Source organism: Fistularia commersonii, chromosome 34 (assembly GCF_037954325.1).
Source record: "Fistularia commersonii isolate RoL2024-O1a breed Wild chromosome 34, RoL_Fcom_v1.0, whole genome shotgun sequence".
NCBI lineage: Eukaryota > Metazoa > Chordata > Actinopteri > Syngnathiformes > Fistulariidae > Fistularia > Fistularia commersonii.
In genome coordinates, this window is record NC_141317.1 from 1,300,146 (window position 1) to 1,326,726 (window position 26,581).

The following is a 26,581-nucleotide window of genomic DNA, read 5'->3' on the forward strand; positions in this document are numbered from 1 at the left end:
GATACATACTGCTCAAAAAAAATAAAGGGAACACTTGAACAACACAATGTAACTCCAAGTCAATCACACTTCTGTGAAATCATAGTGTCCACTCAGGAAGCAACACAGATTCATTTTGACTTGTTTTAAGGACATTACATCAAAGTTGGATCAGCTTGGAGTTTGTTTTTACACTTTAATTTTGAGTGTGATTCCTAATCAGACCTCCATGGGTTGATACAATTGATTTCCATTGATCATTTTTGTGTGATTTTGTTTTAAGCACATTCAACTGTGTAAAGAGCAAAGTATTTCATAAGAATATTTCATTCATTTAGATCTAGGATGTGTTTTTTAAGTGCTCCCTTTATTTTTTTGAGCAGTGTATATAAACTTCATAAAAAAAGTGCTAAACATCTGGTACTGTGTCATAGATTTGTTTCATGACTTCAAATACTTTGATATCTAATTTTAATATCTGTGATAATAATTACATAATAATTAATTCTGACAACTTTTTCCCAAGGTTGTTTGGTGGCTACGAGTAACCTCTCTTGTGATTCCCATTTAAAATCTTTTAATAATTACTTGATAAATCCGAGTTGGCAAGATTATATAGAAAAAAAATACCCACTTCAAAAAGCAACAAGCTTTAAATATAAGTTAATTAAACTGTATTCACTACATATGTACAATATTTGGCCATTGATTTTAGTATTTTTTCAATGTCTAGATAGACAGCTTCTGATTCGTGAACAGCTGCGATACAAAGTGTATGGTGATCAGCCATTTTTCTGCACATGATCTGTGATAATTCCTGATAAGTGACATATAGGCCATTGCTACTTCTGTGATATAGACAAGGGGGCGGCGCGGCGCAGTGCAGCGCAGGGGGTCGAGCGATCATCCTTGGAAATGAACATTCCTGGTTCTTTTCCCGGCTCCTCCTAGTGTGTCAAAGTGTTGTTGAGCAGGACACTGAACCCCTAACTGCTCCCCTGGTGCTACGAGACGGCACGCCAACTGCTCATGGTTCATTCATGATGGGTTAAATGCAGTGAATGAATTTCCTGCAAGGGATTAATAAAGCATAATAAAAAAGATATTTGATAGAAGGTGTTTGTCCAATGTAAAGTTACATTTAAAACAACTTGACCTTTGCTGAGAAACTGTGGCAGGCATAGGTTTTGTTTCTAACGACTACTGGTAGAATGGATTAAAAGAAGGGGTGATAAAATGTCCTCTTTTGGATAGCGCAAATGACTGTTTGTGAGGAAACTCATATGACAGCCCCCGCAAGTGTCAGACTCTGGCCCTCCTCCTTTTGTCGGGTGACCCCTGAGAATGTGGTGGGTATGGGTACTGGGAGAGAGATTATGGAAAGACAAAGACTACTAGAGAAGGAATGAAAGAATGATGGAGAGAAAGAGAGACGGAAGAAAAGAGATGGGGAAAGAGGGAGAATGAGGTCAGGAAGCCAGCTGATGTGAAAGTGCCTCCTATCACCTCGTGCCTCTCCTCTGCCCCCTCACCCTGTCTCTTTCTATCTCTTCCACTGTTTCTTCTTTCCTTTCTTTCCCACTTGAATTCCTCTCTCGGCGCTTCACTCTGATGTGACATCGGGTTTTGATCGGCGATAACAACAGAGATGCGTCAGTTCAGGCCCACTCAGGCTGACACAAGTTAAAAGCGCCATTTAAGTTAAAAGTGGCCTTGAGATGGAACTCAGTCTCTCTCTCTCTCTTGCTCTCAAACGCACACGTACACACACACACACATACACACACACACGTACACAGGGACACACAGCGGAGGCCTTTGAGAGAATGTTCTTCTCAAGGCATAATGACAGTATTCTGCAGTCACCATGGCTGTAACAGTTCCCACAGACAAGACAGACACAGAGAGAATTTCTTTCTGTCTTCACTTCTCCTCCCACTCCACACCTCCTCCTCAACAACCCTTACTTTGTCTGGGCCATCTGACCTTTCACAAATCAACACTGTTGCCTAACACAATCGTCTAATGCGCTTATAGACCCAGAAATGTAAAACTCTGGTACCTTCTACAAACACTGGAAAGTATTAAAAACTGTAATCCATCTATCGCAAATAGGCAGGTGAAAACTTGATATATCGATGAATGTCGTACTTCAAAAGAGGAGGAACTATCAATTCTTAATCAGAAACATTCACAGACAAGCCTATTGCGCAGCAGAAAAGGTCAGGAGGTTATACGGATGTTTGGAACATTTATTTGCATTTGATCATCACTCAAATCTACCCGTGCAAAGGAGAAAGATAGAATCACCTTTAAAAATAGTTGACATATGAAAGACGGCTTTTCAGAGAGGGATTCTTTGACATGACCTGAATTTCTATCTCTGTACACAAGACATCATGAGGAGGCAAAAGGTGTGTTTTGAAAGATCAACCTGCCTTGGAAACCAAACATTCCCCACTGCTGACCATGTGGCATTGCTTCATAATCTACCGCACAAACACTACGTGGAACGCCTGGTTTCAAACTGCTTTTTTTCTGGCTGGACCTGACACAGTGCAGGATTTGGCAGTGTATATTTTGAAGAGGGGAATGGAGATTAAGGTAGTGATGATGGTGGTAGTGGATGGGGGGAAGGAGGGTTATGGAGCCAAATGAAAACATGTCACTCAGGGCCCATTAAAATGTAACCCTGACCAGCAGAAGAAAGAGACCCATATCATCATTAAGTCATCTTGGGGCGAAGTGAAAACCACAAATATTATTCCTTCATCCTCCCACTCCCCCAATTCACAGTCACACACTCCTCCTCTTCTTTGGTTGAGATGACATAAAGAGACAGGATGATTGAGGCAGCAGTGTGCTTGCTTACTGCTGAGGCGACAGACACAGAGATGTTTGGGAACTTACTAAAAGTCCAGCATTTCTGAAGTTTTCAGTGAGCAAACCTAAAGAAATACTGCTCTACTTACTTTGTGCGTCCATCCATCCATCCAACCATCCATCCCTCTATGTGCTATTTTTCATTCAATTAATATTTATTGTGTTAGTATACTAACAGAGTCAAATTATGCTGCCAGCTTTTTACGATCAATTATTTTCCAGTATGCATTAGGGGGAATTCAAACATAAATATGGAAAATAAAACTTTCTTGCCCACAAAGCCATTCTTTGTGAGCGCATTCAGGCCATTTGGTTCCCTTTAGATCATCACTCCACAGTCATCTCATAACCCTGGGGATTCCACTGCCAAGCCCTGGGCATTCACGCCCTGCACATGGACACACATTCATAGACCCATCTCTGTAACCCGGGGCATTTGTGACATTCAGCACTATGAAAAATGACTTGCTCCTGAGCGCATTGGGGTGGCAGTGATTATAATATCCAGATAATCATCTCAAACAAATTATCATAATTATCAATCAATCATGAGTCTATTTAGGCGGGGTGGGAGGGCGGGGGTAGGGGGTGGGGATTGAGGAGCTGTTGGTAGGGGGTAAACTATGGCCTGAAGCAATGGATCACTTCTGTGACCCATGAGCCTTACTCTAACCAAGTAATATAGTTCATACATTTAGGGTCATTTAGATAGCCTATTTAGAAACTCAATTCCCACAGCTTGATACGTGGAGAAAAATGATAGTCACACATGCGTATACACACACACACACACACACACACGCTCACACACGCACACACACAGAGCCACAAGTGCAGCTGACCCCCATTTGGCTCCTTGGTCTTTCAACAGAGAGTGAGAAAAAAAATCTACCTACCCTGAGGTCAGAGTTCATTTCAACTGCTGTGATTTTCCCATTTGCAACCAGTGACAAATCAAAAACATATTAAATACACTGCATCACTGTGTGACTGGTAAGTGCTAGTGTTTGATTTAACAGCTTGAAATAAATACCTGATGTGAATAAAGAAAATATCTATCTCTCTAACATTCATGCTAAAAATAAGCATGTTAGGCAAGCATCCACTTTTACACAGATGTATAAGAGGAAGTGCTACACAAAGAAATAAACAGTGTCTTAATGAGTTATTTCTCCGTATCGTTTCACAGTAAACCCCCGTGAAAAGCAGCGTGAATTGATTTGATCTCAGTGGAGAAGAGAGGAGATTGAATGGCGATTGACGAGCGACTGAGAGAGTGAGAGGGAGTGAGAGAGAGTGAGAGAGAGACAGAGAGACAGAGAGAGAGAGAGAGGGAATGAGTGAATGCGAGATAGTAGCCTTCAGGGAGAGATGATCGTCTTGGGAAAAAAGCAATCAGTGCTTATTGATTTTCTCTGCTGCTTGAATGGAGGTTGTCTATCTGGAAGTCATTATCTGCCATCTGATCTGCCGAAGTGTTTACACACGTCAGGATGGACAGCGGCACTCTTCAAAAGATAAGGATAACACAGAGACACACATAAAATACACACATATGCACAAATCGTCGACAGCCCCCATCATCCTGCTACCGCCTTTAAATCCAAGGAATATAAAAAAAACAATAACAAGGCCTCTGATACCCTTTTAACTTCAACACAGACAGGCAGACACACACAAGCACACACGCACACAGACATCTGCACATTCACCCTGTGTGAATGAAAATATATGTAAGTAGGGCCAAGACAACAAAACAGAGAGACACCCCAGATTTGTACGGCTGGACCAGACCAAACCAAACAATCCCTGATTCTATCACCAATTGCCACTGATAGTAATCTTTAGCTTAAAAAACATCATCCTGTCCAATGAGAGAGAGAGACGAGGAGTAAAGAAAGTCGAGAGGGGATTCAGATAACAGATCAATTTATTTTCTGTCTGTATAGAGTGTGAAGATGCATGTGTTTTTATGTACGTGTGCTTGTGTGTAAGTCGATCCATGCTAACCCAGGCCCAGGATATGACTGAAAGACCTTAAACCTCACACTCACAAACACACACACAGACATGCACACACACACACCCGAAATACTCAGGGCAGCTTTCAGTTAAGTGGGCTAGAGAAGCTACAATAACATCTTTGCTTATGTTTTATCCCTTGCCTTAACCCTGACACCCCCTCCACACACACACACAAACACACACACACACACACACACACACACACACACACACACACACATACATAAGCAGATGCGGAGATAGGGTGAGGGAGTTGAGTGAGTGGAAGTGAGTGAAGCCTGCTATTCATTTGGAATTTGGAATCATCAATTGATAAATTGAAAGATTGATATGTGTTATCAAAGTTATCATATATGCAGTCATTTACGAAATATCAACATTTGCCACATTGTTGCAAATAGAACACAGGAAAAGGAAAATAAAGTACAATCTTTGAAGTTATTAGTTCTTAGTGTGTCTCTTTGTTTATCCTTTTATGAATTCCATTTGCTTTTTGCAGGTATCGATGTCATATCAATGTAAAATGTAGAACAATGTAAAACATGTCAACATACATTTTGGAATATTGCTTAATTTGGTGTAAGAAGGCAACAAATAAACATATACATAGTCACTATGGAAAATATAAACTGTCCTTTCAAAAATACATATCGTTACATAAGACCCTCATTCAAGAGGAGACAATAACATGAAATACACTTTGGCTTAGTTTCTTCACAAGCTTTAACTTCATTAACATTCTGTCGTAATCAAGCATAGCAACAGTACTGGTATGGTAAGGGCAGGAGATGTCCACGTCTATGAGCGAATGTGTTTGTGTATGTGTGGCTGCGCGATGTGGATGAATGAGTCATGTCATAAGGAATGGCTCATGCATAATTTCATTCATATTCATAACAGGCATGTGGTCTGCCACTGCCCGATGAGGCCCCACCACAACGCATACTTGGAATAATAAGTTGTGGTTAGTGTTTATGTGCTTGTCTTTTGCATTTTGTAGGTAAGTGTAGTATATATCTGCATTCAACCATGTGTGAGTGTGTGTATGCATGTGCATGCATCTGTGCATATAAATGTGTGTGAAGAGTACACAGGGCACTCTTATGTGAGAGGTGGTTAAGTAGTTTAGAAAGTAGTCTAGGTTTTTCCACATTGTATGAACATGTGGGGAGCAGGGAAAAGCCCAAACCACCTGTGGTTACCTTTAAAATAAGCTCATTGACTAAAATACATTTACAAATCAACCACGCAGTCAGCGATTTGAATGCCTGCTTGTTTATTACAGCACCAAGATCCTTGACGTGAAATACATTATGACAACATTTGTGAAATTTGTTTTTTTAATGACCAGATTAGCTATAATTGCAAAGAACACTGGAGGGAATACTATTTCCAAGGTATTTGCTGTGTATCTCTGCAAACCCATTCACAATACCGGATGAAGTAAAGTATTTCACAATTTTTTTTCTGCTTTGGATGTTTTGAATGTCTGACGCAAAGACAGCGTGAGGCTATGATCGATATAAATAAGGCTCAAATCTTTAGTAACATTGATTTTTCCTCCAGTCTTCTATCCGTTATAAATAAATGCATAGCATTTTGAAACAATTCCAACTTGTCAATCATTAAGTACACAAAGGCCTTATTGTCCATATTACATCCCAGGACTAAAAAAATCTGAAAGTAGATTTTTTTAGGTAATACAGTAATAATATTTTTATAACCTCATGCCCTCATAAGGTACATCCAAATATACATGCAGTAGGTCAATTAGAGATTAAATTGCCAAGATGTGTGAATGAGACAGTGAATAAATGCGGCCCTGTGATAGACTGGCGACCAGTCCTTCGGTTTATCCTGCCTCTTGCCCAGTGACAGCTGGGATAGGCTCCAGCCCTCCCCTAAACCCTGACAGCAGGATAAGTGACATAGATAATGAATTAATGAAAGCACACATAATTGTTTACTAATCATCTAATCTAAATGACTGATCTAGTTTGTACCACCCTGCCACTTACCACAGAGTGAACAGTGCCTCCATGGTTTTGGCCAGACACAGTCATAGTCCACTCAACTGCAGCCAGTGTCCTTTCATGGGCCATTAGATGGACATGAAGTCCTGCCCTGTCCTGTTTGAACTGGCGACACCGGCTATAAAACTGCCCGGCCTCTTCAATAAATTTTTCACCTCATAAAGTGGTCAGTGACTGGTTAATGGGATGTGACGGTCCATGTTCAAATGTCAGTCTTTTTGTTTAAAATAAGACAAAGTGAGATGTTGGTTTTAATAATCTTTCTTTTTTTTTCTTGATAGGATCAATATATAGACTTCTGTGACATTTCCCAAATTATTCAGCTTTGGGACTATAACCTTCATAATTGACTGTGTGGAACATTTTTTTTGCTGTCTACAACTTTGAATCCAACCTTAAATGAGAAAAGGCCAAGCATATTTTTTCACAGGTCAATTTGATGCCTTCACCATGTCTTCAGGTGAGACGGAGACATTTGTCACAGAGCCTCAAAGGCATCCAAGCTGCAATTGAATGGGTATCAGGTGATCGTGTCGATATACGGCAGAGCCATAATCAAATATGCAATATTTTGCAAATATTGTTCACATCCCAAAATGAACAAAGGACATTCGAAACACGTGTCTTCACATTTTTGAGATGTTACTGTGTGTGCTCAAAAGATAAAGATAAAGAAGCCATCGTTATAGAGACAGGATTTATCGAATACAATGACAAGACTAACTTTCTTACCTTTTTAATGCAGCTGTCAGGGGAGGCCTCTTCATGGTCATTCATCAACTGCTGAGGAAAAAAAGAAATCACACGCATTTCTAAATCACAAATGATGCAAAAAAAAACACAAAGACCAGAAAATACAAATAGAAGCAACGGCAATAATAATGAAAAGATATGTAAGCATAAAAAAATCATATTGATTTCCACAGTGCAGGTCCTGCATCCAACTGTGGCCAGTTGATGATATAGGCACAGGGTGTTCACAGTTCATCACACAGACCCTCTGGGCAATAAATGGGAGGGGAGGGATGTAATAATGGGCCGAGAGGTCACAAAAACACACTAAACACACAAGCATGAACGCACAAGCGCGCACGCACTCACACACACACATATGCACACACACAAGCAAACATAACATTACACACACACCCATCCTGATGAATGAATACCCCACAGATTTGACATTAATTCTCCGCTTCATCGTTGCAGGAAATTTTGCTCAGACTGTGTGTGCAAGAGTGTGTGTGTATAATTAAGCCTTCAAGCAATATTTACTGGGGGCAGATGGGTGGTAGAATGCTCCCAGTGTCTGCCAGAGGAAATGAGGGAAGTGGGGGAATGATGGAGATATGGGGCTTCTGCTGCAATGAGGGGGCATTTCACATATAATGGCACACCAGAGTCCCTCTCAGCCACTTTTTCTTCTTTTCTGAAGCTCATTGATGGTAACCGAGGATCAAAGAAGAGATGCAGACTGGTTTCAGTACAGTTTTAGTTGGGGTGGAGTTTAAGTGGAATTAGGACTATAAAACTTCCTCAAACCCAGACACATGGTATATCTTAGCCACCCTTTTCCTGCTCCCTGTCCTCCCCATCTGCCTTTTAACAGTAGTTGTGTTGTTTGGCCGTTGTGACAAGACTGGCTGCCCTTATATTACAGCTGACATATAAAAGTTTGTATTTCTTAAACCAATGTGGTCGACCACGATCGGGAAAGAGAGATTTATCTGCTGTGGAATCTGTCACAGAAACTGTGAGGTTATTCTTCCAATTCTGGTAAACAGGAGATTCTTTCATCCGCATAAACAGCCTCAATTACGAGGAAGTGATTGCGACTTGTGCACGAGCTTGTCAATATGTTCGCTTCTATTGAGCTAGAGATAAAGTCAGCCAAACATTATCCCTTATGACTATTTACTGCTCAGTAACCACTAAAAGCATATTGGCCCACAGAAGGTCACTCCCTGCTCTTTTCTTCTTTCCTATTTCACTAAAAAGTGAGCCAGATGAGCCGTGTGCACGAACGCCCCATACAGTACCAGGTCTGCAGCATGAAGCTGTCAAGGAAAATTTCTCAACTCTTGCAGAAGCATCCTGTCCCTGAAATGTGTTTCAGCTCAACTTGTGGCCAATCAACTTTGGCACACTTTTTTTTTTTTGTTACTTTTTTACTGAAAACTAAGGCTTCTCTTACTCTAATACACACAGACACAGACACACACACACAGACACACACACACACACACACACACACACACACACACACACACACATACACACACACATATATATATATATATATACACATATATGTAAAAGCCACTTTTATTGATATAACCCAGAACACAGTTTGTTTCAGAGGGCTTCACAAAATAGAAAACTCAAGAAATGGGTAAGTTTCAACAAAATCAGCCAAATCTCTTTATCAACTATCCATATGATATAAGGGTGCAGAGGTCAAAGCAAAAGTGAAGATTCACGCTGTGGCAAAAAAAAAACAAAAAAAAACAACTGTATTGTGTAAAGTGTTCATATTGACATAAATAAATATGTTTCAAAACACGTTTTGTAAGGACATCTGACTATGATGCTGGCTCTTTTGTATGGGTGTATGATGAAAACGTCTCAATGTAATACTCAAAAATTTAAACCCAATCCATTCCTTTGACAGAAATATTACATTTTGTATATAGTGCAGTCAGACACTTATAAATACCTAACTGAAACCATAACCCAAAAGGAAGTTTTGAATTTTAATTATCTTTTTAATTCTTTTGTGTTTTGGGACATCTCCATAGCTCCAGGGGTTGCGAGACTCTTTCTTGCGTGTTTTAACCTGGTCATTTTTCAGTCAGATACCACAAAGGTTCTCTGGTTGATTTTTAACCACCCTAAGTTGGTTTGGGATCACAACGAATACAATGATTCACTAAATTCAGGTGTACAGTTGAATTAATAAGCTTGACAATAGGCACAGACTGAAACCATTTAAAAGATAAATTTGCAGTTTCCCTGTAGTTCCACCTGCTGGCCACAGGAAATCATTGTCAGAAACTAAAATTTGTATGTTCTTCACTCATTACATTTTCAGCACAAGGTCTTTGCTTGAAGGAATATGTATATCAATATTAAGTCATCATATTCCTTCATGCTGACTGTAGGAAATGTGCTGTTTAACAATTTGATTCACAGTTTTTAGTCAGTTGACTTATCAGAAGACATTGATGATATCTGAATAAAACTTATTTTGTTTACAGAGAGCTGGGGCTGGAATCACCGGATGGGTTTCAAGCTACATAGTGGACAGGTAATAACAATCGATCGCAATGTCTTCATTAATGAATTCCAGAACACTTTTATGGATGCCATAAAGTTGGGAATTCCAACAATTAACATTGAAATGAAATACCATTTAAACTTCATATGGTCAGACCTCAGGTATTATCAATATTTTACACTAATCATTTGTGCAAAATTAAGGTTTGTAATGCAGGTTTGTAATGCGATGTTGCATCCAGCTAACTGCATCGCAACTTCTACTTATTAAGGTCCTGTCTAGTCCTGTACTGAAAACATGTACTGAATCTTTTTTTTTTATTTCCTTAAATCTTTTAGAACTCAAATGATTTTAAGTTCTGGCTTCATGATGGGTAGATAAAATGTTTTTCCAAAAAGTGCCAGATGCCAATCTCCCATCCTTTTACTCAAAATTTGATATCTCCAATATTCCACATGGTGATGGAGTAGATTTGAAACCTTTGGAAATGAGTAAAAGTGAGAGAAAGAGAACAGAGGGGGGTAGAGGGAGAGAGAAAGAGGGCTTCCTCTTTCTTGTAATGTGCAAGAGCAGCTGCAACAGTTTACAAAACCTACAGCTTGGCTCGGCTGCCTAAAATGCTACCAGCCGTTCAGCAACTATAGGACAATTCCTGGACTTTCCCCCCGTTCTGTTCAGCTCCATTCCGAGTGTAAATATGTGTGTCTCAAATTTTGCAAGAGTAACCTAAAACTACAAAAGACATGCAAGCAGACATGAGTGGTTTACTGATGCCTTAATGTCTTTCAATTTAAGCTGGGGGGGGCAGCACTGTGTGGGCTTTTTAGCGTCCAAACCTCAGTTTTGGGTCCTGAAACATTAAGCTGACAGTCAGGAAAATGCTAATTAGAAAGCTTCCTTTTTTGGAATTCTGAACTTTTCTGAACCACATTGTTTGTATGTTGGAAACTGAACGAGTCAAAGTTTTTTTTTTTTTCTGGTTAAAGGTTTTTCAAAGATTAGTTGACAGGATTTTCAGTGGCAGTTATACACTGATGTAATAGCTTGTGCTAAAAGGCAGGTGGAGATGATCTTTCAACACTGGCGCACTGTATATACACATTTACATATATAGACTGACGTATGTAGCAGACACAAACACATGCAGACAGTAACACACACTGGAGCCCACTAAGCAAATAAATAAGCTATTAATTGAGAGGGAAAATATGATTGGCCAGTGACTGGGGGTGCGATGATTTATTGCACGTGTCACCATCATCTCAAAGTGACTTTTAGTTTGGGTTGGTTAGACAAGACCTAATAGAATCTGGCCTATGTTGAGAGGGATAGATTTTCCACTATACAGAGAGAAGTAAAAAGTCCATTTGTTCTGTATCTGCCTACTGATTGCTGACATGTCAATATGTCTTATGGAAAAGAGAAAGCACTGAAGTAAGGGTAATGAGAATGAGTGTGTGTCTGGGCACACAAACTCTCTCTCCATATGACCTCAAACAAAAACAAACCCAGTTGTCGCTTGATGAAAGTGCAACCACCTGCAGAATCCTTCCACCAAGAACTGCCCAGACCCTCATTAGGGGTGTGCATGTTTGTGTGTGTGTGAGAGTGGATGGGTGTGGATGTGCACCTCGGTATGTCCATGGTGTACTTTTTCACACTAGACAGGAGGGAAAACACCACTATTATTAGTGATTTAATAGCACATCTCTTTGGCATTGGGCGTATTTCCGGAGTCTTCCGACGCCACTTTTATTGACATGCCACAAAGACCTAGCATACAGAAAACAAACAAAAAAAGGATATGGGAGAAAACTCAGGGGACTACCTCTTTGTTTTATACAAGCGTTATTGCAGTTTAAAAATCATTATGGCGCAAAATCCCTCCGTCGATTTCCAGAACTCAGGACGCATGAAAGCAAAAAGATTTACCAAGGGGGTCTTTCATATGGATCCCATAAAGCATATGTCACGGTGTAGCGTTTACAGGTCAAGTCACTTCTTGACAACTGATGAAACTTATGAAAAGTTATTTTCTCTGAATACAACTCACCAATAAGAGGGATAAGGAGGTAGTCATAGCAACTGCAAGAGGACTTCACAAAGCTCGCTCATCATCTTTCTCAGGGCCCCGCTTGGAGTTTTGTGCCATAGGAAAATGTTAGCATTTTGTAGCCAAAAACAATTCTCCTCAACTCTAAAAAATAAGAGGCAATACACCAACATAGCCCAATGGATGGCTGCGGATGTCACAAAACCACAAGTTTCCAAAAAGAACCAGCAGCAAACAAACCTCAGGGCTTTTTGAACCAGGGCCCTGACTGACACAGCCACACCAAGACAGCCACAAATTGAAAGTTTCACTCACATTTATTGGGAACTTTTGCAGCTTCTTGGCATCCTGACAGAATGTTATGTGGTGGCAATGCCCTGGACTGGTTATTGATCTTTTGGATGTATAGATGGTGGAGGAAACAATCCTTCACGGCAGGTCATGTTGAATAATATACAGTGGGGAAATTGTATTTGTGTGAGAGGAAAGGAAAAAGGGGAAAGTTAAGAGGGAGGCTCTGTTTCTCATTGCTGGAGACTTTAAACTCACAGCTAATCGTCATGTCAAACATGATCACGACAAATGGATCTGACTTCTCTGACTCCGATATTGGCAAATCTGATTGGAACATTTTAACAAAAGGACATAACTGCCCCATAAAAGGAAGAAAAATAAATTTAGGAAGGACGGCTGCAGTCCATTTCTCCAAGGAATGTTGCTATCATTTGAACAACTTGATAACAAATCCTTTACGGTTTCCTGCCAGAATCCGTTTAAATCGGGTGACAAAGAATACAGGTCTGCTCCAATCTGCCTTTAGTCCTGTACCCGGTGATGCCAGTTGTAGTCTTTTCTCTGGCTTGCCCTTAAAAAGGGTGTAAAAATGGGCTATTTCTGGACTTCCGAGAGATAGAGGCCTTGACAGCTGACAAAAACAAGACCAGTGCTATGACTTCTTAAAAACATGCCTCAACAATGAGGCTGCCCAAAGAGCATAAATGGGGCAGTGAGGCAGGGGGAAAGGAAAAAAAGGCAAAAATCCTCACTGCTAAATTCCAGCAGGCTGGGCATTTATCATGCGGAATATACTTATGATGACTTTAATAAACTGAGCACTCTAAGTGCTTTGGCGAAGGCACAGAGACAAATGCTGTGAGGAAACATGCTCCCTCTTGTTCTCACTCTTTGTCTGTCTCAGTTGATAACGTGGGTAATTAGAAATAATCGCTTTGATACAGTATCATGATTTTCACTTTGCCTAATGCATGACAATCACACAGTTCACTGGGAAAACTAAAATAAATGGATGGCAAAAGAGTAAATAAGACACAATGGTCTGAGAGAAACCAGAGGAATCAGATTAGCCTGACACTTATCGCACACACTAAAGCAAACACTCTTACCCAACCCTCGATCCAAATGGGTCTGAGGAGGGTGTGGCAGGTGACAGAACTAAGAACTATTGGAGCGATAGAGCTTAGTGCACAAAGGTTAGATTTTGAAGGCAAACAGAACTATTGTACAGCTCTGGAAAGTCACGGGCATTTGTCAAATACAAATGTTTCATGTTTACAGAATGAGCATTGACCCCGCATGTCCCGAGAGTCTTTGTGAGATATATAAAGAAAATCCCACAGCGAAATATCCTGGCAAAGTTTACTTTGACCCCGGACAGGTTTGTGTCATCCTCTCAAAGCGTGATTCATATTTCTTTCATTGGCTTGTGCGGTCCGTACAGTATGGCACGTATTATCGAGCGGATCAAATATTTATTTTCATAAAACTGACAGTTGAGGCATTCAAAGCTGTTTCTTTGAAGGAAAACAGTAAAAGGTGTCACAAGGTAAGGTTTGCACTCAGCCTAACAAACCTCGGGGATGAAGTACTCACATGAAAAATGGGAAATAAAAGGGAGCAAGAGGGGAGGAGGAGCTGAATAGGATTTAGCAAATTTAATAAAAGGGTCATATTTTAATGGAGACCTTGTAGAGCCATCAATCAAATGATGGCCAAGGCCCTCCATCCTTTTAAGGCCGTTGACTCTGAACTTGATATCGACAGAACCATACAGATAAATTATCTGCATGGCCTCCACTTTATTGATAAGTCATTTGGGCAGATGATCAGTAATAATCATAAGTGAATAAGTGTGTGCCGATACATCTTTTGCTAGCAGATGTTGTGACAGCTGCAGGCTATGGACCCAATAAATAATACTACCTTTTGGCCTAAGAGGATTGCCTACACAGCATCAGCAACTGCTGTTGCATGCCTTTCAGACAATCATATATCACGTCCTCCCTCTTCATTTTGATAAAGGTTGCAGTTTATTGATGCATAGGGCAACAGGAAGAAAAATAATATTGCCTTAATTTTAATGATCTCCTGCTCTTTCCATGACATGTTTTGCCTTATAGCAAGCAAGGGGTTATGGGAGTAAGATTTAGGGTCTTGACTAAGGAATATATGGATCGAATAAAAGTTCCTGCCACAGACACTTCATTTCCCATACCTATGTTGAAATGATTATTGATGAAGACGATGGAAATATACATTTTTCTCAGCACGTAAGAACAACATAACTCTGTTGCTGATGTTTTAGAAAAGCTGCTTCCTTTTTAACTTCTTTTCCCTTTCCAAATGTATTTTTTGTATTAAGACACATTTAGAAGACCACACTCCCTCCACTTAGCGCCAATATGAATTCCTCCTTCAGACCAGGAATTCCTTTAGCTTGGCATACAGAACAGGAAATTGAAGAAAGGGGGATCACTCAGCATATTAATGGAAGTATTTGGACAGCAGCCAGACATATTGTCACATGAGAAGAAATTACTTACGAACATTCGAATGTTGTTTCGTCCAATTCCATAAAATATTCACACCGTGTGCATTTTTTTACACGCAAACGAATGGATATTGGTAGCTTTTGTTTTCTCCATTGTCTTTATTCGGATTACAGACATTTAATGAGAACAGATGGAAGAGCCAGGAGAGAAATGTCAAACGTTAGGTCAAAAGAAAACATTTTTAGGAAAATATGAGCTGCTTTTGCATGAGAGAATATTTACACATGCACACACACACACACACACACGCACACACACACTCACAAAAACTCCTCATTCTCATGCATATACAAGTTTCGGGTAAGCCCAAACATAGAAGTAAAATGTCTCTAGTGACTTGGATGCTTGGATGCTAAGCACATGTATATATGGGTCAATGCTTGGGACAAGTGGAGGCTTTCTTCTTGGCTTGGAAGGTTTATTCAGAGGTCAAGCCCTGCACACCATGATGGTGGTGATGGGGATGATTATGTTTGAGAAGACCATGGCCATTCCAAGTGACTCTTAAACAGATAAATAAATAAGGCACCATTGTGGATTTCCAACCCAGCAGTTGTAAGTTAAACACAGAAAAATGTATGAGTGTGATGTAGAACTTCAAAAACAGACTACAGTGGACTGTATTAGAGCAATTAATCTGGCAACTTTTTAATAATTTTCTGACATCTCCCAGGGATCACTGCTTTTCCTGTGAATCTTTCTTAATTCTTTGGCCTTTCTATATTTTGTAGTCTCCCTGTTTACAAGTGCGATACAAAATAAGATGTTAGGTCATCGATAGGACAGAGGTGAATACTGTGGTGTGTGGTGAGGAAAGAGTAAGCTGCTCTCAGTGTTCATAAGGCGCTCTTTGTTAGAATGCCAGTATGTGATTCAAGTTGTTTTTATTGCACTAACACACATCACAACACACTCTATCAAATGTTTCATAATCTTAAATGAGCATGTAGCTGAAATAACAGCAACATGACACCTTTCTGGCTTTAACTGAAGAGAATCCACCTTAAATGGTTCGAGTCTGCTTTGAATGACTGACTCAGCATTGCATATTGCAATCAGCAAGGGAGTTAAAAGGACTGAAGGTAAACAAAGGTTTCATTTCCATGCAATTACCACTGAATGAAGCACATTCATGATTAAAAAAGAGAAACAACAAAAAACAGCAGCGTAATAGTTTTAATAGCTGCTATTAGAATGTGTATTATTTTCAGAATAGAGATAAAACACAAAATGCATTTGTCTACATCAAATGGACTGTAGCTAGTGCACTGTTTATTCTTGTGATTTGTTTCTTGGACAATCAGATTATATCCATGGTGGAAACATATTAGGAACAGTGCAGTGAAGCCAGCTGTTACTGCCAAAAGATACTGTCTGGAGATATTGGCAACAAATGATTTCTTTCACTGTGGTGGCCAGAGAGGAACATATTTTGCATTGAGCATATGCCAAAATAGAATAAAATGAAATACAAACTGGATTGCCAAAATTCTTAAAATGGCCCCAGTCTCATGATGGTTGTTTGATTTAATATGCTTTTCTTCCATCAGCCATTTAATTCACCAACAATTGAATACAGTCAAAATAATGAGACAGCATAGAGTCAAACAACAAATAATACAACGTTAGTGTCTGGAAAATTTGCTGACAAATTTTGAACATTTTAAAGTACTTTCTGTACAGCCATAGTCAACAATCTAGCCAAATTGCAGACCAAATACCCTTTGAAGTGTTTTAAACAAACAAAGCACATTGCGACAAGTGTCTTTTCGCCGAAGAACAAATATGTCAAACCAATTGGGCACAAAATTTACCCCTTTGCAATCTTTGAGATGTGTTTTTGCACACTTTATTTGGAACCATTTTTCCCCTTAGTCTTTCTATTAATGCACTCCATTTATCCATGCTCATGAGATAGCAGCATTTATCACCATAGGAGCTGTCTCCAAGTCCACAGGATCCACCCATCATCCCCACAATAAATGTCAAGCTGTCATGATTTATGCAGCTAATGAAATTGATTAGATGACTACAATGTCCCAGAACACCGTAATCACAGGATACGCCATTGTCCTCCTCAGTCCTCCAAAGATAAATGTCTGTGTTTCCGATTTTAAAAAAATAAAGGTTTCGGCAAAAACTGGTTGTGAGGCATCTTGTCAGCTGGGTTTTTACCTTTATACAGATAAATCTTCAGAGCCTCTGTCATCAGTCTTTATGATTTGGCCTTGAGGACTTCTGAAGAAGAGGAAGAAGAGGACAGAATGGAGATAATGTAGCAGTCCCACTCCCTTGTACAAAGGCCACTGTGCGATGTTTTTGCCATCAAATCCCAAGATGAGGTGATGTGTCACTGACTTTGAAAATGAAGGGCTTGGTCTCAGACTTCAAAAGACAGATGAAAATGTTGCAAAAGTGATGGTATGATGCCACCAGGCCACATGGAAGGAGAATAGTTTGGCAAATCTGTTAATTAACGTGGAACTTTGTGGTATTGGAGACAAAGTTCAAGCTGCCACGGCTCATCAAGTTTTTGTATCCTCCATCACAGGTATGTTCCTTCCCATTCTTTATGCTTAAAAATAAATAGATAAATAAATAAATATGCATACAGGTGCATGTGAATGCACATCGAGTTGACCTTCGGGCTCATCACAAATGAGTTTATTAGCTGAGCCATATAAGGTGAAGGCCTTTTACAACCCTATTAGTGAGTTGGAGGGACTATCTCTGTCACAAAGATTGATGTTCCCCGGCTTATCGAGTGCCACAGTTATCAGCAAATACCTCCAGCTTAGAATACTAAGTCCCATTTGCAGCCATCACACTTAAGACTCATCAAACCGCACAGGTCTTTATCGTCGGCTGCATCGGATCTTAAAAGCGCTTATCATTATTGTCCTCATTGGTGTCAGTGATACCAATTTTATTTTTAAATGTAGTCATATCATCATCTTCCTGTAGGTATGATATGCACCAATAGGATGCTCTGGCGTGGTCTCTGAACCCTATTTTATAGCCGGCTGTGTCTGACCAGGCCGCGGGATGATGACGGATGACTTTATTGGGGAAGTTGCTTGGTCACAATTTGGAATGGGGACTTTCCATTAGTCATCCAACTAGAACAATCAGATTGGAAACTATTTGCTTACACCCTGTTGACCTTCTTGTTTTCTTTATATTTGAAGAGTTTGAAAGGTACGCTATCTCTGCTCATTCAAAAGACATGTGAGAAAAAACAACCAAATACCAAACACATTAGAAGCAAAAAAACTGAAATTATTTGGCGGGGAGTTAAGTCATTGTGTTATTTTCTCTATAGATCCTGTATAATCTATTACCTGGGGAGAAAGTTAATGGACAGAGATGGGACTGCAAGTGGCGAGTTTGGTGTGAGGAAACTTGTCTGTCCTTGGGCTGTGGGGGAGAACACAGTACTCTTTATTCGGCGTCTCAGCCCTGTCGTTAAGAAATGATGACACACTCCTCCAGGCCCACATTAATCTTTAACAGTGTGATTTCTGAAATAACACCAGTGTTTTCCCAAAGGCACGTGGGGAGAGAAGGCCTCTGTCAGGCCTTATGCAGTCTTTTCATTTATTTTGAAGTTTTTTTTTCACAACGTCAGCATTCAAAGGAAAAGAAAAAAAAAGAGGCGGTTATAGGTTTGAAATGTGAAGACGAGACAGGATGGGGAGAATAAAAATTGGGCTGGAAAGGATTTGGTGCAACATAACCAGTTGTTAAAAGCTGTTGACCTTACTTACTCACCCTCACAGTGGCAGCTCCGTAGGCTCCCTAACGCCTCACATTAGTATTGTTAACAGTGTTATCACAGGGCTGCCCTGGGCAAGATAAAGACTGTTACTGCTGATGGGCCTTAAGTGAATGAGAGGCTGGCTGCAGACACATAGACAGAGGGGGGGATGTCAGTCAGCCTGTCTCTGGCAAATGAAAGTCGAGAGATAGAAGCTGAAACAACAACATTTTGTGGGGAACTGTGTGTATTTAACAGCAGGCTGGGAAAGGGAGCACAGAAGAAATAGGACAGTGCCACTAATGTTGTTTGGGTTTTGGGAGCCAGACAGGAATCTCTCTTGCTCTCTCTCTATCAGGATTGAGGGGAGCTGGGGCTTGGCTGCATGCGAGTGACCATTACACAGCATGATAGTGCTGCAGCTTTGAGGTTTCCCATCAACCCAAGCAGGGGGCCTCATAGGGCACAAAGAAAAAGATGGAAGATCTTGCAAGCGGACTTTGACAGGTAACCGAAGCCAAAACCACTAGCTTATGAACCCCACGAATTCCTGCAAACACTCTAACAAAATAGTATGTCTCTTCCTTTATTTCTTTCTCTCTCACCCCCTGTCTGGAAACAGTATATCTTATTTCAATTCAGTTGATGTAAGAGTGATAGGACTTCTCGCTTTTTAAGAAATTTTAAGACTATTTTGGCGCTGCTAAACTGCTGGGTAGGCCAAATCTTTCTGTAGCTTTCAGTAACTGCCATGTGCATTTAATTTCTCATTCCCTCCCTCTTTCCTATGTCTCCTTTCCGCTGAGTCCTCCACATAGTCTACAGATTGTCGGGCCAAGGCTAACATGTATCTATAATGTGTTCATCTCAGGCAGACCCCTGAGGAGTGGATTGCTGCTCTGGCTGGTTGGCACAGCGGACAATGTGGGTGTTGTGTGAAGGAGCTGGCTGGCCGTCCACTCAGAGACGAGTCAATCTGGGGCCACTGCTGAACTGCTGTCTGTCTCGCTACCCTTGTGCATCAATAAGACCCCTCTTCATACTTTTTCAAGTGTTCTGCCTAGCTTTTCAGGAGCTTTAACTTTTTTTCAAGCTGCGTTACTTACTGACCCGTTGTCATTTCATGCACCCTGTTTCAAATTCACTCTTTAATGGCCATGTGTTTTTTCTATAAGTATGTGTGTGTGTGTGTGCCTCCATGGAAGAGGTCCTTTTCACGGCGCTGACACACAGCAGATTGAGACATCAGGCGGCTGCTCACTGTGGTAAATTAGCCATTCTTCTGAGAGGCTAATTGGAAATCTAAATGATTTGCACAGGAAGGGAAGAGCTGCGAAGCAACGCTTTCTGCCTCTGAGCTGAAAATCTGATCGCAAATTTTCTCTCGGTGTTTCGTTTAACGGAATTGCAAATGAGTGATTGGATATTTTCTCTGGTCACTGAAATGTTTAGAGGAAATGCAAAGAGAACATATTTTTGTTAACTCCGATCCTGGAATGCAGCAAACAATGTTAATCAAGTCTTCGCAGAAGTATTTCCACCCTAAAAACCCCTGCCACTTTTAATAACCAAAGTCTGAACTCTAAGTAATTACATTTTCATGCATAATGACCCAACCACTGAAAAAACATTAATTAAAGTGCCTTGATCTACGCAATTCAGAGCAAAATCTGAAACAAAAATGCCACCAGCGCTAATTGACTAATTCATTACAAGACCTTGTTGGTAAATACTCTCTCTTGCTCGAATAGTTTTAGAGAAATTAAAAGCCTCTGCATGAAGCTCAGATTCGAGGCAGAATTGAAATATGTATCAATATATAATGAGCCCGGCAATAATAATGAGGAAAAAGGCAGCGAAACGCAAGGTGCGTGAAACCTTTACACACGGCACATCCTGCAATACATGCGGACTTAATCTCCAGAGTCTCTTGAGAAGTCGAAATGATGTGAATTTGCTCATTGACAATAGACAATCCTGCGAATGTGGCCTAAGGCTGGCCCGTGCACAGTTATGGGCGGTGCTCCCCGTTGTTGGGGGTGAGTTGGAGGTGCTGGGAAAATGGGCTGTGCATTCACAGTAAATGAGGTCTTGTGAGTAACCGTGGAGAGTGTGCTTCTTAACTGATGAGTCTGGAGACAACTTCCCAAATCTTCTCTGCCACATGGAGACACCCACAAAGCTAAAAACCTACTGCCATCTTTGGAGTGAGCCACAGAAAACAACTGAATAGCTTAGTTTTAGAATCAGCTTAGAAAACACATCTAAACACTGTGAATTGAGTTTTGTCCCATTCTTCTTAATTGGCAACAGCAGGTCTTTGCCTCTTTCTCTTCTCCATTCAATATGAATAAATGCGACAAGTTTCTGATCCCAGCTTTTCAGCCTATGACTGTTTATTTATCTATTTCAACTACACCCTAGGGAACAAAAGGCATGCAGAATGGCCACTGACAGCCATGTCGAATATCTCTTTCTGCCAAATCTGGCTGTTTTCTCCTACCGCTGTCACTTGATGTCTTTATGCAAGGCTGAGAGTTCACCACTATGAAAAGGTTGGGGGGTGAGTTGAGCGAGTGACCCCCACAGGAGGGGAGTATTAAAAGTAAAAAAAGACAGCGAGAGCCAGGGATGGATGAACCAGAGGGCGGCATAAAAGTAAAAGAGGGGAGAGGGGCACCCCTGCCGGGTCCCAGGCATCTCGGCTGGCAGTCTCCATCTTGGCTTCAGACGGCTTTTGTCAAAAAGGGGAAAAGAGGGTCTCTTCTTTACTTGGGCATGGGACAATAGATGTTTTGTCAGTCGGGGAGGAGGTGTCAATGGGGGAGTATGGAGGGATACTGAAAGACGAATAAAGCCAAGGACCCATCTTCACAAGGGGTGGGGTGGTGGTGGTGGCGGGCAGCCCTTTGGGACTGGGCAGATGTTGAAACGAGGATGATTTATTAGCCCGAGTGTCCTTGGTGGCACTTGGCCACCATCCCAGATTTAGGAGTGAGAGACATGTGGAACAGGAGGAGGGGGAGGGTAGCCGTGTACGAGAGACATCTTAATACCTTCTATGGGCATGGGTTGCTTCTTGCTCTCCGATCGTCATGGTATTTTTGCCTGATTCTCAAAGAAAAATAACTTTGTTGGGAGTCATGTGCATCACTGAGTTGGACCTTGTCAACCTGCATTACCCACAACAACCTCCTTCAAAACAGACCCAAACACACAGACCGTGTTTGTTGCCCTCACTGCACCTTTAGCACATCCCTCCCCTGCTTATGTAAAACAACAAATTACCAAATTAACATTCCTAACAGCTCTCACACTCTCTTCAAAGTTCTGGGCAGAGACACTCTTGAACTTGCCAGAAAACAAGCGCAGAAGAGGTGCATGAAGTTGTGTGCTTGTTTGTGTGTTTTCTGCTAGTTTTGTCCGTGTGTGGTGGGGGAGATCGCCACATGTTGCCTCTAGCGATGAAGGGAGAGGGTCTCTGTGTTTGTCTCTGCATTGTGAGTATGCGTGTAAATGCACATTTGTGAATTTTTATACATGTTTCAAGGTGTCTCAAATCTTAAGCATCACTCAGACTTGCTCAAATTCTATATGGAAAGAAACAAACATTGACGTTGCCCCTGAAGTGCGGCCCTGCAACACATGTTCTGACAGAACATGCAGGGCTACATTGACAAATATGTAGATTTAAAGCAATATTATCACTGATAGATAAGTTTGTGATGACTTTTGACATTTTGAAGTTTTATATTAATATGAATCCATTGTGTGATGTTTTTGTGAGTGACCCAAAGTCACCGATCTTTTACTTTCCTTGGATTACATCTACTCTCACCAGTGTAGGAAATAACACAGCCTTCCAAATGTATGCCTTCACACGGCCTTCATGTCCTGTAAGTGCGCTGTGCCGGGAGGTGTCACACAGTATGTTTTAAGTACGTTTTCCTGTTGTGCAGCTCATGAAGAGGAAGGTCACATCTGTGTGTTTCAAAACCTACTGAACCTAAAGTAAGAAAAATTGGAGCGCATTCCATCGTGCAAACCTTCCTTAAAAGTTCTTCGTTATTCATATGATTGCTCCTCTTTTTCCCAGCAGCACATCCTTCCCAATTCTTTCGTCCAAACTCAAGCTGTAATCCTTTTATGCAGCAGCATGTAAACCATTTTATTTCACAAACGACTCCCTACATGTCTCACAGTGTTTTATGCCTTTTACCCTGATTTTCTTTCAATCAACAACACACTTCATTTCTGCAACTTATTTGAACACCCTTTTACCCAGACCTTTACAGCAAAAAATGCAGGGGTTGGTATTGGAAGTTGGAGGAATAGTAGACATTCTTCAAGAGTGCCTATAGGGAAGATTGAGTGGTGACTGTATCCAATTTTGCAGTTCTTGTTCACCACCTCACATCCTATCTTTTTCCTGAGCCACAATTAATTTGTTTCCAAACTAAATTATATCTGCAGCTTGCATTAGTCGAAATAAAGAGTGATTTGTCTATGACAGGGTATGCATGTAAGATTTAAAGGTTGTAGTCGCTGTAACCACCACAAGGATATTAAGAACCAATGTTTTTGTTGATGACGTGAAAGTGTAAGTGTACAGTGAACACACATATGTCTGTTTTTGTGTGCTTTTTAGTTGAGAAATAGCACATGACTCTGAATGTCTGGAGGGCAAGAACTTCTGACATGAATGAAAGGGAGGCTCATCTATCATCTAGAGAGCAGGTTTAGGGAGGAGTCTGAAGAAAGAGCAAAATAAGCAGGAAAAAGGTTGAAGGTTTAAATCTCCTTCTCTTCTCTTCTCTTCTCTTCTCTTCTCTTCTCTTCTCTTCTCTTCTCTTCTCTTCTCTTCTCTTCTCTTCTCTTCTCTTCTCTTCTCTTCTCTTCTCTTCTCTTCTCTTCTCTTCTCTTCTCTTCTCTTCTCTTCTCTTTCTGTCAACCTCATGGTGACTGACCACTCCATCGAGTCCTCTTCAGCCCCGATTTGACTGTTCTCCTTTACCCCCCACCTCAGAGGGCCCCCGGAAACTTTGGTTCCGTTCATTAGTACAACAAATCCATACAGATGCTCGAGAAAGAAGGACGGGGAGACAGAAAGGGGTTCTAAGCACATTCCCCCCCACCCCGCCAAATAACTGCTGATTTGGAGACAATCTACTTCTTTGTAAACAAACAGAATGCTGAGGAGCTCATGCGAGAAGGGCTGTCATTATTCAATGTAAATGTGGACAATTAAGTATTTAAACAGGGACTTAGTAATAGGCCAATCTGAGATTTGTTTAACTTCTTTCACATTTATTGTGAAAATACAGAGTAAAAAAAGAACAGCTATAGAATTAAACAGAAACACGGACACCCAGGAGAAACCGAGAAGCACCATTGAGACAGTAAAATGCTGGAGGGGCTGATGTTGAGTTCCAGTTGTGTATCAAATTACATGAGCATCTTTCAGAACGTTTTATGGCAGCTAACGTCAGCATCTCCTGACGATAATGAACTTTAATTCCGTCCGAGCAAAAACCTCCCTTTCTCTGCTTTGATAACTTCCGTTCGTTCAGGTTAATGACTTTTGCCTCAGCAATGTCCAGTGCAATTTTCACTTCACTAAAAAAAAAGAAACACCTATGTCCCTGATTTGCTAAGGCATGATGAAATGATTTCTGACCCACAGAGATGTGTCTTGATGGGAAGGGAGGCAGCCAAAGGTTAATGACGAAAATGGGACAATGACTGTGTGTGTGGGAAGCAGGATGATGGGTCCAAGGGCACAAAGACTGGCATACATTTGCCCCAACCCCCCCATGACTACTACATCCAAACTTTCTTTTACTCCTCAATGGCCTGTTTTCTCCTGTGTCTCCCATGAATTATGTAAACGACTATGGCATCCTTTTCTTCCCCTTGGCTGGAAGAAGGCTGGAAAAGGCAGAAGTCAGAGAAATGCCTCCTCCTCATTTTTTCTCCTCTTTTTGCAACCTCTGAACAACCTTTCATGTTGGCAGTGTAAGCTCTGTAGCCATGTGAAAGGATGATGTTGGCCACTGAGTTGGTGGAGGGGGAGGGTCAAGGCACAATGACATATATGAGGAACTGTGGGGGCAACAGGAAAAGAAGGCTGGCCTTGTTGTTGGATGTCTTGACATTGATTAATGAGACAGACAGAGAGAAGAGAGAAAATAAGAGAAGAGGGTGGCACTGGTATAGTAGGCTAGACGGCAAGGGGGAGATTCTCATCGGGTTGAGAGTCTCCGGAAGGGCCTTGGGCAGCAGCACTGTTGATCAGGAAGAGGGTAGCTGCACCATTCAAATGTGTGTGTCTCAATGTGCCTGTGTGTGAGTGTGTGTGCGTGTGCAAGTGTCTGTGGTAATACACTATGTGGCCTCAAGGATCGCTTGGCTTCTCTCACAAAACGTACCCATGTAAACACAATTTAACATCAGTCCCGTCAAACCTCAACAATGACAGTGCTCTTGAAATGTTGTCATCATCATCATTATTAGGAGAGCTCAGCTGCTCCATGTTTGAGGAACAACAAGGATTTTAGTGTATATTAGATAAATCGTTCGCTAGATATTAGAAACAAGTTTCCTGTGAACTCTGGCTTCCAAATTGAGATCCCCTGATTAACCCGCTGTTTGAAACGTGAATGGTCTGAGAAGGAACTGCAGCTTCAGAATGCTGCAGAAAGGATGAGATAATGAAAATAAAAAAATGTCCTTCCTTTTATCAGATTAGAAAAATGTGCTGGATCTATTTGCACGTGTATACATTTTAGTACAATTAAATAAGGGTCCAAGGAATGACCCTGATGTCAACAGTATCTATATTTTGGTAAGCAAGAATCGAACCAAAGTTGTTTGAGACAAATCTATGTATGTATTAAGGTGAACGTTTGCACACCAGTAACCGCAATTAACTTTCAAGACCAAAGAGATTATTCGATGCTCAGAAGAAAGGGTTCAAGATGGAACCCGACTTGAACAGGATGAAGTAAAATGATGATCCATGACAAGTCAAACTTCAAGATTCATGATGATTGTTTTGAAGTCTGAAATAATAGAAATCTTTAATTCCATCGATGTACTTTTAAATCCCCTTCCTTTCAATGTTTATGCTGGCCGAGTAACAGCGACCTTTTCTACATCGGGAGCTACTCCAGACAACCTCCGTCTCCAGCCAAGAGGGATTTCAAAGCCTCTCCTGGATGTCCCAGAACCCTTTGTCTCCACTCTCATCTATAGGTAAGAGCAGTGTGCAGCCCCCTCCCCACCACCAGCCTCCTCAAAACACTACACAATGGCCAGATTTCCTCCCAATTTGCTGGTAGAGAATAGGAGGCTCAGAAACTCTTTTCAATAGTGCCGAATAGCAGGCCTAATTCAGACTCGATCTTTGGGGTTGCTAGGCCTCAGCCCAACCTTTGCCGCCTTTAATTTGGGGGCTCCTGACTTTGGCTAATGCGAGAGCAATCCAACTGCTGAAGAGCTTAGACTTGTGGTCATTGATGCCTCTGCTGAAAACATGTCGGCTCGCTTTTAAAATTTGTGTAAGCCGGGTGCCACCGATAACATGCTGCGTGTCAGTCATAGAGTGCGGAGGAGGTATGAAAAACCCTTGATGACAATTATAATAACAATGATAAATTATTTAAATCAAACTGAGGCACAATTGCAGTGTTCTGTGTTGAATTTTGCTGCCATGCCTCTCTGAAT

The 26,581-nt window shown here is 41.0% G+C and overlaps 1 protein-coding gene across 7 annotated transcripts in view; it reads right to left on the reverse strand.

Moving 5' to 3' along the window:
* Window positions 1-26,581, reverse strand: part of prdm16 (PR domain containing 16) — a 173,445-nt gene that overhangs the window by 70,630 nt on the left and 76,234 nt on the right. For all 7 annotated transcript variants that reach the window (XM_086141261.1, XM_086141257.1, XM_086141255.1 and 4 more), the window contains exon 3: window positions 7,653-7,703. In XM_086141261.1, the coding sequence (XP_085997387.1) occupies window positions 7,653-7,703 (51 nt within the window). The remainder of the gene's footprint in view (window positions 1-7,652; window positions 7,704-26,581) is intronic.